The 13,945-nt window shown below is 46.7% G+C and overlaps 1 protein-coding gene across 1 annotated transcript in view; it reads right to left on the minus strand.

Annotated features, from left to right (window-relative positions):
• The window catches only part of MAP3K5 (mitogen-activated protein kinase kinase kinase 5), a 368,573-nt gene that overhangs the window by 78,819 nt on the left and 275,809 nt on the right, over nt 1–13,945 (minus strand). Inside the window, exon 19 of the mRNA XM_063917408.1 lies at nt 6,465–6,622. Coding sequence (XP_063773478.1) covers nt 6,465–6,622 — 158 coding nt within the window. The remainder of the gene's footprint in view (nt 1–6,464; nt 6,623–13,945) is intronic.

The following is a 13,945-nucleotide window of genomic DNA, read 5'->3' on the forward strand; positions in this document are numbered from 1 at the left end:
TTCTCAGAAAATCCAGTTGCTTGATGACAGCATTCTGCTAGTGTACATTCATTTGTAATATAGGATATGGGTGTTTGACCCAAGTATACAGATACCAATGGCTGAGCAGAATACATGTTTTTATTAAAATAGGATTTTAATTACCTACCGGTAAATCCTTTTGCCCTAGTCCATAAATATTGGGGAATCTAGTACGATGGGTATAGACGTGATCCAAAGGAGCCAGTGCACTTTAAAATTTCTTCACTGGGTGTGCTGGCTCCTCCCCTCTATGCCCCCTCCCACAGGCAGTTATAGGTAAAAACGTGCCCGAAGGAAAAAGGACATATAGGAGAGAAGGAAACTTGACAACAAAGAGTGGTGAGATTTATAAAACAGCACACCACGAACATACAACGACCAGCAACAGCTGAACAGGTAATTACAAAGAGAACCTGCAGAAAAGTCAACGCACTGAGGCGGGCGCCCAATATCCCTTATGGACTATGAGAAAAGGATTTACCGGTAGGTAATTAAAATCCTATTTTCTCTAGCATCCAAAAGGAATATTGGGGAATCTAGTACGATGGGGATGTCGCAAAGCTTCCAGAACGGGCAGGAACATGTGGAGACTGCTGCAGCACCGCCTTCACAAACTGGGTATCCTCTTTGGCCAGGGTATCAAATTTGTAGAACTTCACCAATGTGTTCTTCCCCGACCAGGTAGCAGCTCAGCATAATTGCAAGGCAGAGACTCCATGGGCAGCCGCCCAGGAAGAGCCCACTGATCTTATAGAGTGGGTCTTCAGAGACTTAGGAACAGGCTGCCGACACATAGGCCTGTAGGATAGTAAGCCTAATCCAACGAGCAATGGACTGCTTCGAAGCAGGACAATCTTTTTCTGTGCATCATAGAGCAGGAACAAGGAATCAGTATTTCTGATGTGAGCTGTGCGCTTGACATAGATTTTCAAGGCACGCACAGCATCCAATGCCTCCGGAAGAGCAGAAGTATCAGAACTGGACAGAACCACAATAGGTTGATTCAGGTGAAACGCGGAGACAACCTTCAGCTGGAACTGCTTTCTAGTCCGGAGCTCCGCTCTGTCCTCGTAAAAGACCAAGTACGGACTTTTACACGATAAGGCCCCCAACACGTTGAGCAGAAGCCAGGGCCAGTAACATCACCGTCTTCCACATGAGGTACTTGTCTTCTACTGTCAGCAGAGGTTCAAATCAGGAGGACTGTAGAAAATCCAAACACTACATTCAAATCCCAAGGTGCTGTGATCTGCACAAAAGGAGGTTGGATGTGGAGTACCCCCTGCAAGAAGGTGTGAATTTCTGCCAATTTCTTCTGGAAGAAAATGGAGAGAATTGAAATCTGAACCTTAATGGAACCCAGACTTAAGCCCTTATCCACACCAGCCTGCAGGAAACATAAGAAAAGTCCCAAGTGGAACTCCGCAGGCGGATTTGTGCATCCCTTGCACCAAGAGACATATCTTCTCCAGATATGACAGTGTTTTGATGTCACAGGTTTCCTGGCCTGAACCATGGTAGCAATAACCTTTTTTGAAAGGCCCTTGTGATTTAGGATGTTCCGCTCAACCTCCATGCCGTCAAACGAAGTTGCCGGGTAGACAAATGGTCCTTGTTGAAGATCTCTTCTGAGAGGTAGAGGCCAAAGGTCTTTTACGGACATGTCCAGAAGATCTGTGTACCACGCCCTCAGAGGCAATCAGAATTGCCTGTACTCCCTGATTTCTGATTCCCTTCAGCACCCTTGGGAGCAACGGAATCGGAGGACACATGTAGACCAGCCGGTAAGACCAAGGCAACTTCAGTGCATCTACCGCCCTCGCCCTCTGTCCCTGGTTCGTGAGCAATACCAGTGAAGCTTCTTGTTGAAATGAGAAGCCATCATGTCTATCTGTGGGCAGCCCCACCAGTGGACGATCTGTTGGAACACCTGCTGGTGGAGACCCCACTCCCCCGGGTGGATATCGTGATGACTCAGGAAATCCACTTCCCACCCGGAATGAAGATTGCAGACATTGCTCTTCCATTTCTTTTCGCCCAGAGGAGTATTTTTTACACCTCTCGCATGCAGGCTCTGCTTTTTGTTGCTCCTTGCCGACTGATGTACGCCTCTGCTGTGGCATTGTCAGACTGTACTTGGATCGCGTGATCCTTGAGCAGAGGAGAGGCCTGAAGCAGAGCATTGTAGATCACCCGAAGTTCCAGAATGCTGATCGGAAGGAGGGCTTTGTGGGCTGACCACCTGCCCTGGAACTGCGCCCCTTGGGTGACATAGCTCCCCATCCTCTCAGACTCGCTTTCGTTGGAGGAGGATCCAATCCTGAATCCCGAAACTCTGGCCTTCTAGGAGATTGGAGGATTGCAGCCACCACAGAAGGGAAATCCTGGCTTGAGACGACAGCCGTATCATCCGGTGCATCTGAAGATGTGATCCGGACCATTTGCTCAGGAGATCCAGCTGAAAAGTCCTGGCATGGAACCTCCCATATTGGATCGCCTCGTATGAGGCGACCATCTTTCCCAACAACCTTATGCAAAGATGGATGGACACTCAAGTAGGTCGGAGCACCATGCGGACCATCTCCTGAAGTGTTCTCACCTTGTCCTCTGGTAGGAACACCTTCTGGGCCACAGTATGCAGCAACATCCCCAGGAACAGGAGCCTCTGAGTCGGCTCCAGGTGGGACTTCTGTAAGTTGAGGATCCACCCATGGCGTGACCGTAGTTGAATAGTGCGGTCGATATGGAGCAGCAAAATCTCCCTGGATCTTGCTTTGATCAGAAGATCGTCTGAGTAATGGACAACCTGGACCCGGAGCTGGAACATCATCTCCGCCATCACTTTTGTGAACACCCTCGGAGCTGCGGACAGGCCGAATGGCAGTGCCTGAAATTGGGAGTGATCATCCAGCAGGGCAAACTTCAGGTATGCCTGATGAGTTGGACAAATCAGAATATGGAGGTAGGCGTCCTTAATATCCAAGGAAACCATGAATTCCTGTTCTTCCAGGCCTGCAATCATTACTCTTAAGGATTCCATTTTGAACTTGAACACCTTCAGGTAAAGATTCAAGGACTTTAGATTCAAAATGGGTCTTACCGAACCATCCGGTTTCGGAACCACAAACAGGTTGGAGCAGAGTTTCCCAAACTGTGTGCCGTGGCTCCCAGGGGTGCCTCGGGACACTTGCAGGGGTGCCCTGGGTTGGTGGTCCAGGACCAATTCAAATTATTCATGGTCAATATAATAGGCAAAACCAGTGCTGGTGGCTGCCAGTCATAAAATATGTGGTCAAACAGAAGCAAATCTTGTCCCTCACCACACAACTGACCCTAAGGATGACATATAAACACGATCTACTTAATGTAATATTTCTTTCTAAATTTCTCAATAAGAAATTTTTGACCTAGGGGTGCCGTGAAAAAAATTCTGATATTCTAGGGCGCCGTGATTCAAAAAAGTTTAGAATCCACTGTGTTGGAGTAATAACCCTTGCCTCGTTGTGCTATTGGTACTGGAACAATGAGAATGACTTGACCAACTTTAGGATGGCCTGTTGCACTGTAACCTGCATATCTTCCAAAACTGGTAAGCTTGATTTGAAAAATCGTTGGGGAGGAGCACTGTCGAACTCCAGCTTGTAGCCGTGAGAAACAAAATCCCTGACCCAGGTATCCTGACAGGAAGCCTCCCAGACGCAGTGAAGTCACGCGCAGTCAAGCCCCGCCTCGAGATACCCTCGGGTTGGGGGGGGGGGGGGGGCACCATCATGCTGAGGCCTTACTGGAAGCAAAACTGGTGTTCTATTCCTCAGAGCTGGTGCTTGCAGGCTTTCTTGACATACCCCTGGTGCCCCTAGTCGCATTGGAGGCACCTCTGGCCTTAGATCAAAATCTGTGAGACCAAGAGGACTGTACAGACGGCCACGGTTAGGAGCGTCTCGCCGGCGGGACCCCAGAGGGGAGAAACGTAGATTTCCCAGCCATACCTTTGGAAATCCACGTATCCAATTCAACCCCAAAGAGCCATTCCCCTGAAAAGGGAGGGATTCTACAGTGTTTGGATTCCGCATCCGCTATCCACTGATGCAACCACAAGGCCCGGCGCGCCAACACTGCCATGGTTGAGGTCCTAGCATTAATGTTCCCCATTTCCTTGAGGGAATCACAGAGGACGCGTGTAGTGTCCTGAATGTGCTTTAGGAGGGTCACCATAGTGACATGGGGCAGAGCCCCGGAGAGGCCCTCCTGAATTTGAGTGGCCCATGAATGAATCGCATGGGTCATCCAGCAACCCGTAATGACCGGCCGTTGCGAGACACCTGCTGCCATATAAACAGATTCGAGTGTAGCTTCTATTTTCCTATCCCCGGGATCCTTTATAGTAAAGGAGCCCGGGGCAGGCATCACCGCCTTTTTGGACAGTCAAGAGACTGATACATCAACCACCGGGGGGGTTTCCCAAAATTTCCTACCTTCAGGAACAAAAGGGGAAAGTGTTCAAAAACTTTTTGGACACTTGGAATTTTTTGTCTGGATTTTTCCAAGCTAATTTGAATAGGTCATCTAACTCTGCAGAACCAGGGAAAGTGACACTAGGCTTGTTTTGTGTAAAGAAAAACGACTGCTGTGACGCAGTGTCCTCTAGAGGGAACTTTAACACTTTCCGTACAGCCAGAATTAGGGGTTCAAAACCCTGAGCAGAATCGGTATCCCCACTTACGGGGTCCAAGTCCTCGCCATCCTCCTGTATATCCTCATCTGTGTCAGATAGTAGAGCAGGCAAACCACGCTTTTGTGGTCTGCATGGGAGGAGGGGGGTTGTGCAACATCTGCCCTAGCAGCTAAATCTGCAACAGCCTGTTGTAGTAGCTGAGTCTTTTGAACATTAGCAGTGAGCTGAGATGACATATCAGACATCATATTTTTCAGAGACCCTAGCCATGCGGGCTCTGGACCCTCTCCTCCAGCCCCTTCACTGATTTGTGAAGATTGGCTGCATTGTTCACTAGAAACAGAATCAGATGATACTGGAGAGAATCTACTGTGACATACACTGCACAGCTTGTGTTTATCCATGTTTCACAGTAAGCACGGTAACATACAGACAGTAATATATCTCAAGCCTGCTACTGTATGTGAGAGAGACACACAGAGAGGAGGACACTAGCACACCCCTAGCTGTACAGCCCCATTGAGGATGACCGCTACTACATCACAGTAAACACTAATATGTCTGTCCTGTAGAGGACCCAGTTAGTGTACAATAGCGGCTCTCCCCCTTTGCTACAACCTGTACCAGTGTTCCAGCGTGGCTCGTAAGGCAGGAAGCACTGTGTGCGCGCTGTCTGTGGCTGCATTAAGCAGAGGAAGGCAACAAAACGCCGCTGGTCCCGCTCTGAGGTAGCTCCGCACCCTCATATGGCGCCAGAGCTATAGTAATTATTTATACTGGCAATGTCTCCCGTTTGCTCAAAAACGTAACACAAGTGCTAGTTCAAGCGATTGTCAGCCAGTCTAGATGGGGGATCCAAGAGGGACCCCCCCAGGGGGGGGTACGCCGTGCCCACTTTCAGTCGCACTTTGAAACGGGGGACGCCCCTAGCAGGGCCCCCGGTTTGTACTCACCACAGACGTCACCTTCAGGCAGTGTTAGGGGTGTGCGGCGTGCTGCGGTTGTGACAGCGAAGGCGCAGTGCCCCGCTGAACAACAACCCCTCAGGACGGTGGTCCTTCAGCGGGGAAGCGGCTCTGCAACTCACAAGGCCGGTGACCGTTCTCCCCCTATCTCCCACGGTGCACATATGCTGTTGCCCTAACAGCAAACCGAAACACTAAAAAGAAATTGAAGAAAACGCCCTGGAGCTCAGAGATGTGCATCCTCTCCTGAGGGCACTTTTTTCTAAACTGCCTGTGGAAGGGGGTATAGAGAGTAGGAGCCAGCACACCCAGTGAAGAAATTTAAAGTGCACTGGCTCCTTTGGACCCCATCTATACCCCATCATACTAGATTCCCCAATATCCCTTATGGGTGCTAGAGAAATAAAAAGTAATGAGGCCTCATAATACCTCAATATGCTATAGGTATTCTGGTCCAAGATGTACAAACTCTCTTACACACAAACTGGGTGCCACAGGTTAGTAGTCCAGGACCAAATCAAATAATTTATGATAACTATGATAGGCAAAACCAGTGCTGGTGGCTGTCAATCATTATGTGGACAAACACTATTCACCACCACAACTGAACCTAAGAAATACAGATACGCACAATTTATGTTTTTTTTTTTTACGTATGTCTCTTTTTGGCCTAGGGGCACCGGAAAATAAATGTGGATACTAGGGAGCTGTGATTTAAGAGAGTCTGGACACTACTGCTTTATTACAAAACTGTGCAACACATTAACGTTATATATATAATCATAAGCTTCTGATAACTTTACTTTGAACATGGCAGCTTGTGGTTCTCCTAGTTCATAAAAGGGAGGTTTTCCTGTAGCCATTTCTATTACTGTGCAGCCCAGGGACCAGATATCTGCAGGTTTTCCGTATCCTCTTGGTCCTTTATCTATTATTTCTGGAGCCATGTACTGAAGAGTGCCTGGAAAAAAAAAAAAACTGCATCAGTTTACACAGGCGCACACGCACCCCTCAACATAACAGAGCATCGGATCCCATCAGTTCCATTGTTTTTTTTTTGTCGGGCTGGAAACTAGTCAGTTAATAGTGACCATCAGAAGCAACAGGACCACTGAACAAAATGAATAACAGCAACATTCTCAAAATATACATGTCAAGGTTTTAGAAGATTAGCAGAATGAAGGATCCATTCCTGCAGTTTGCACACACCATTACATTTCTTTACATGCATTTTACACAAATGTATAATGTATAAGTCAAGTCTTGTGGCCAACCCCTCCCACAATTCAAGGTCCACAACACCCAGAGAAGGAGAATATAACCTAGCGCTTGCCCCGCTGCCGGCATTCTGGTGGACGGGATATCGCTGTCGGGATCATGCCAGCCGGCATCCTATCCGCTGGTAATTTGTACATATCCCTAAAATACTTCAGATAAAAAAAAATGTTGCCATCTTACATATCTGCAAAAGTACTTTAGAATAATCAATAACCTAACATACAAATTACTTCCTATAATTAGTAACATAGAAACATAGAATTTGACGGCAGACCACTTGGCCCATCTAGTCTGCCCTTTTTTTAACCATATTTTTAGCTCAAAACTTATTTGATTCTTAGGTAAGGATATCCTTATGTCTATCCCATGCATGTTAAGTTTCTATTATGTCCCCCCTTTCCCTTCTCTGCTCCAAACTATACGTATTGAGATTTTTTAGTCTTTCTGGGTATGTTTTGTGATGTAGGCCATGCACCATTTTAGTTGCCCTTCTTTGTACAGTCTATAATGTATTAATATCCTTTTGAAGATATGGCCTCCAGAATTGAACACAGTATTCTTGATGAGGCCGTACCAATGACCTATACAGTGGCATTATTACTTCTTTCTTTCTGCTGCTGATTCCTCTCCCAATGCAGCCAAGCATCGGACTAGCTTTCCTCATTGCTTTGTTACATTGCTTACCTGTCTTTAAGTCACCTGAAATAGTGACTCCTAGATCCCTTTCATCCTCAGTAGTTTCCAGTATAGTGCCATTAACCTGTAATTGACACACTCTTGACCATTCCTCTAGTCTACCTAGGTCCTTAGTCATTTGTTTTACCCCACCTGGTGTGTCTACCCTGTTGCATACCTTTGTGTCATCTGCAAAAAGGCATACTATCCAATCCCAATCTTCCAAGTTTATTTAGCAGTCTGCGATGTGGAACAGTGTCAAAAGCCTTACTTAAGTCTAGATAAGCTGTATCCAAGGCTCCACCTTTATCCATCACTTTAGTCACACAGTCAAAAAAGTCAATAAGATTTGTTTGACATGATCTCCCCCCAGTGAATCCATGCTGTTTGGGATCCAGTAAATTGCCGGATTTAAGATCATCTACAACTCTTTCTTTTAAGAGTGTTTCCATCAATTTCCCTACTACTGATGCAAGACTCACTGGTCTGTATTTGTTTGCCTCTTCCTTCCTTTCACTTTTGTGCAGTGGGACTACGTTCGCTCTTTTCCAGTCCTCTGGAATTACTCCTGTAGCTAATGACTGGTTGAATAATTATGTCAATGGTGCTAACAAGCACCTCTTTAAGTTATTTTAGTATCCTTGGATGTATCCCATCTGGCCCCATAGTTTTGTCCACTTTCAGCTTTGATAGTTGTTAGGACCGTCTCCTCTGTAAATGTACTTGTTTCATTTTCCTGAATTTCCCTTCAACTTAACTGTGGCCCCTTTCCCCTCTTTCAGTAGTAAATACTGAGCAAAAATAATTAAGATAATCTGCTATTACATTGTCTCCCTCAACAAGACTCCCAGTCTCGGTCTTTAGTTTTATAATTCCGCCTTTTGTTTTTCTCCTTTCGCTTATATACCTAAAAAATGTTTTGCCTCCTTTACCCACTGACTGGGCCATTTTCTCCTCAGCTTGTGCCTTTGCACACCTGATTACCTTCTTAGTCTCCTTCTGTCTAACAAGATTTATCTCTTTGTCTTCATTATTTTGTGTCTGCTTATATTTCCTAAAAGCCATTTTTTTTCCTTTCACAATATTTGCTACTTCTTTCGCAAATCACACTGGCTTCCTTTTCCTTGTGTTTTTCCTAACACTTTTGATACAAAGGTCTTTGCACTTTTTAATGTTTCCCACCTCTCCTGCACATCAGATACGTATGTCACTTCAAATAACAACACTGAAAGAATTGCGGAGGAATTCTTATTCAGTTCACACTAGACTTTTTTTTTCTGCATGAAACATTAACTACAAATTGTATTATTGTTTTAATAAATCTTTCTTAGTTTATTGATATACACAGTGGATAAACTTGGAACCTTTCACTTTAACAAGTGGATCTAGTTCACTTTAACAAGTGGATCTAGATCTAGTGTTTCTATGTATTAACTTCTAAGGACAAAATTGTGAATCAGCAACAGATTAAAAACAGAGTATCTAATTCACCCCAAAACATTTAAATACTTTGGCCTTCACCTTCATACAACCGATTTTTGTCTTTTGTTCCACAAGAATTTTTATTTTAACCCCTTCAATCTGGATGTGCGTTACATCTCTAAGATCAAACCAATTGTATTGGTATTGTTGGGATTTACTTTTTAATTTCTTAATCCACTCAAGTAATGTATACGTGCACTTGATCGATGTTTATGTGTGGGTGCTTTAAGCCTGTATTGGCAATCCTGCTATTTATGTCTTTAAAGCACAATGCCATGTTTAAAGCACCAGGCCAATTCCGATGCAGCAAATCCAATAGCAGATATGACTATTAGGGTAGTCTTGTCACCTACACACAGTGGAAGCAGTCCTATTCTTGTCTGAACTACTATTCAACGAAATGTAGCAAATAATGAAATCACTTATAAATAAGTATCTGAAGAATATAAATCCGACCACATGAATATTAGGTGGTGCATTGTCCCACCATGGGCCGGATGATTAAGTCCGAGTTGGCCAGAGGTGCGGGTTCCTGGCTGTACTAGGACGCTATTTTAAAACAGCATTCATTTACAAGGCATGGTTTTGCCTTGTACATGAATGCCGATTTAAAAAAAAAACATCCGAGTTCGGCCGGGAACCCGCACATCCGGCAAACTCATTAAATCAGGCCCCATGTTTGTTATAAAAGCATAGCCACAGTTTTGCTCTAATGGAAGAGAAGCATGACTCGATGCATCTGTAAAGCTCTGCGGAATGTGTGTGCACTATTTAAATAACTGGTAATAAATAAATAATAAATAACACACAGTCTGGGCACATAATAAGAATTTACTTACCGATAATTCTATTTCTCGTAGTCCGTAGTGGATGCTGGGAACTCCGTAAGGACCATGGGGAATAGCAGCTCCGCAGGAGACTGGGCACAAAAGTAAAGCTTTAGGACTACCTGGTGTGCACTGGCTCCTCCCCCTATGACCCTCCTCCAAGCCTCAGTTAGGATACTGTGCCCGGACGAGCGTACACAATAAGGAAGGATTTTGAATCCCGGGTAAGACTCATACCAGCCACACCAATCACACCGTATAACCTGTGATCTGAACCCAGTTAACAGCATGATAACAGAGGAGCCTCTGGAAAGATGGCTCACAACAATAATAACCCGATTTTTGTAACAATAACTATGTACAAGTATTGCAGACAATCCGCACTTGGGATGGGCGCCCAGCATCCACTACGGACTGCGAGAAATAGAATTATCGGTAAGTAAATTCTTATTTTCTCTGACGTCCTAGTGGATGCTGGGAACTCCGTAAGGACCATGGGGATTATACCAAAGCTCCCAAACGGGCGGGAGAGTGCGGATGACTCTGCAGCACCGAATGAGAGAACTCCAGGTCCTCCTCAGCCAGGGTATCAAATTTGTAGAATTTAGCAAACGTGTTTGCCCCTGACCAAGTAGCTGCTCGGCAAAGTTGTAACGCCGAGACCCCTCGGGCAGCCGCCCAAGATGAGCCCACCTTCCTTGTGGAATAGGCTTTCACAGATTTTGGCTGTGGCAGGCATGCCACAGAATGTGCAAGCTGAATTGTACTACAAATCCAACGAGCAATAGTCTGCTTAGAAGCAGGAGCACCCAGCTTGTTGGGTGCATACAGGATAAACAGCGAGTCAGATTTCCCGACTCCAGCCGTCCTGGAAACATATATTTTCAGGGCCCTGACTACGTCCAGCAACTTGGAGTCCTCCAAGTCCCTAGTAGCCGCAGGTACCACAATAGGCTGGTTCAGGTGAAACGCTGAAACCACCTTAGGGAGAAATTGAGGACGAGTCCTCAATTCTGCCCTGTCCGTATGAAAAATTAGGTAAGGGCTTTTATAGGATAAAGCCGCCAATTCTGAGACACGTCTGGCTGAAGCCAGGGCCAACAGCATTACCACTTTCCATGTGAGATATTTTAAGTCCACAGTGGTGAGTGGTTCAAACCAATGTGATTTTAGGAACCCCAAAACTACATTGAGATCCCAAGGTGCCACTGGAGGCACAAAAGGAGGTTGTATATGCAGTACCCCCTTGACAAACGTCTGAACTTCAGGAACTGAAGCCAGTTCTTCTGGAAGAAAATCGACAGGGCCGAAATTTGAACCTTAATGGACCCTAATTTTAGGCCCATAGACAGTCCTGTTTGCAGGAAACGACCCAGTTGAAATTCCTCTGTAGGGGCCTTCCTGGCCTCGCACCACGCAAAATATTTACGCCAAATACGGTGATAATGTTGTGCGGTTACATCCTTCCTGGCTTTGATCAGGGTAGGGATGACTTCATCCGGAATGCCTTTTTCCTTCAGGATTCGGCGTTCAACCGCCATGCCGTCAAACGCAGCCGCGGTAAGTCTTGGAACAGACAGGGTCCCTGCTGGAGCAGATCCCTTCTTAGAGGTAGAGGCCACGGTTCCTCTGTGAGCATCTCTTGAAGTTCCGGGTACCAAGTCCTTCTTGGCCAATCCGGAGCCACGAGTATAGTCCTTACTCCTCTCCTTCTTATGATTCTCAGTACCTTGGGTATGAGAGGCAGAGGAGGGAACACATACACTGACTGGTACACCCACGGTGTTACCAGAGCGTCCACAGCTATTGCCTGAGGGTCCCTTGACCTGGCGCAATACCGGTCTAGTTTTTTGTTGAGGCGGGATGCCATCATGTCCACCTTTGGTTTTTCCCAACGGTTCACAATCATGTGGAAGACTTCTGGGTGAAGTCCCCACTCTCCCGGGTGGAGGTCGTGTCTGCTGAAGAAGTCTGCTTCCCAGTTGTCCACTCCCGGAATGAACACTGCTGACAGTGCTATCACATGATTTTCCGCCCAGCGAAGAATCCTTGCAGCTTCTGCCATTGCCCTCCTGCTTCTTGTGCCGCCCTGTCTGTTTACGTGGGCGACTGCCGTGATGTTGTCTGACTGGATCAGCACCGGCTGACCTTGAAGCAGAGGTCTTGCTAGGCTTAGAGCATTGTAGATGGCCCTTAGCTCTAGGATATTTATGTGAAGTGATGTCTCCAGGCTTGACCACAAGCCCTGGAAATTTCTTCCCTGTGTGACTGCTCCCCAGCCTCTCAGGCTGGCATCCGTGGTCACCAGGACCCAGTCCTGAATGCCGAATCTGCGGCCCTCTAGAAGATGAGCACTCTGCAACCACCACAGGAGAGACACCCTTGTCCTTGGTGACAAGATTATCCGCTGATGCATCTGAAGATGCGACCCGGACCATTTGTCTAGCAGATCCCACTGGAAGGTTCTTGCGTGGAATCTGCCGAATGGGATTGCTTCGTAAGAAGCCACCATCTTTCCCAGGACCCTTGTGCATTGATGCACTGAGACTTGGCCTGGTTTTAGGAGATTTCTGACTAGCTTGGATAACTCCCTGGCTTTCTCCTCCGGGAGAAACACCTTTTTCTGGACTGTGTCCAGGATCATCCCTAGGAATAGAAGGCGTGTCGTCGGGATCAGCTGTGATTTTGGAATATTGAGAATCCAACCGTGCTGCCGCAGCACTATCTGAGATAGTGCTACCCCGACTTCCAACTGTTCCCTGGATCTTGCCCTTATCAGGAGATAGTCCAAGTAAGGGATAACTAAAACTCCCTTCTTTCGAAGGAGTATCATCATTTCGGCCATTACCTTGGTAAAGACCCGGGGTGCCGTGGACAATCCAAACGGCAGCGTCTGAAACTGATAGTGACAGTTCTGTACCACAAACCTGAGGTACCCTTGGTGAGAAGGGTAAATGGGGACATGTAGGTAAGCATCTTTGATGTCCAGAGAGACCATATAGTCCCCTTCTTCCAGGTTTGCAATCACTGCTCTGAGTGACTCCATCTTGAATTTGAACCTTTGTATGTAAGTGTTCAAGGATTTTAGATTTAAAATTGGTCTCACCGAGCCGTCCGGCTTCGGTACCACAAATAGTGTGGAATAGTACCCCTTTCCCTGTTGCAGGAGGGGTACCTTGATTATCACCTGCTGGGAATACAGCTTGTGAATGGCTTGCAATACTGCCTCCCTGTCTGAGGGAGACGTCGGTAAAGCAGACTTTAGGAAACGGCGAGGGGGAGACGTCTCGAATTCCAATTTGTACCCCTGAGATACCACCTGAAGGATCCAGGGGTCCACTTGCGAGTGGGCCCACTGAACTTCTTGAGACGGGCCCCCACCGTGCCTGAGTCCGCTTGTAAAGCCCCAGCGTCATGCTGAGGACTTTGCGGAGGCGGGAGAGGGCTTTTGTTCCTGGGAACTGGCTGTTTGCTGCAGCCTTTTTCCTCTCCCTCTGCCACGGGGCAGAAATGAGGCGCCTTTTGCCCGCTTGCCATTATGGGGCCGAAAGGACTGCGCCTGATAATACGGCGTCTTCTTAGGTTGAGAAGCTACCTGGGGTAAAAATGTGGATTTTCCAGCAGTTGCCGTGGCTACCAGGTCTGATAGACCTACCCCAAATAACTCCTCCCCCTTATAAGGCAATACTTCCATGTGCCTTTTAGAATCCGCATCACCTGACCACTGCCGCGTCCATAAACCTCTTCTTGCAGAAATGGACAGCGCGCTAACTCTTGATGCCAGTCGGCAAATATCCCTCTGTGCATCACGCATATATAAAAATGCATCTTTCAAATGCTCTATAGTCAGTAATATACTGTCCCTATCTAGGGTATCAATATTTTCAGTCAGGGAATCCGACCACGCCACGCCCGCACTGCACATCCAGGCTGAGGCGATTGCTGGTCGCAGTATAACACCCGTGTGAGTGTATATACATTTTAGGATATTCTCCTGCTTTCTATCGGCAGGTTCCTTTAGG

Source organism: Pseudophryne corroboree, chromosome 4 (assembly GCF_028390025.1).
Source record: "Pseudophryne corroboree isolate aPseCor3 chromosome 4, aPseCor3.hap2, whole genome shotgun sequence".
NCBI lineage: Eukaryota > Metazoa > Chordata > Amphibia > Anura > Myobatrachidae > Pseudophryne > Pseudophryne corroboree.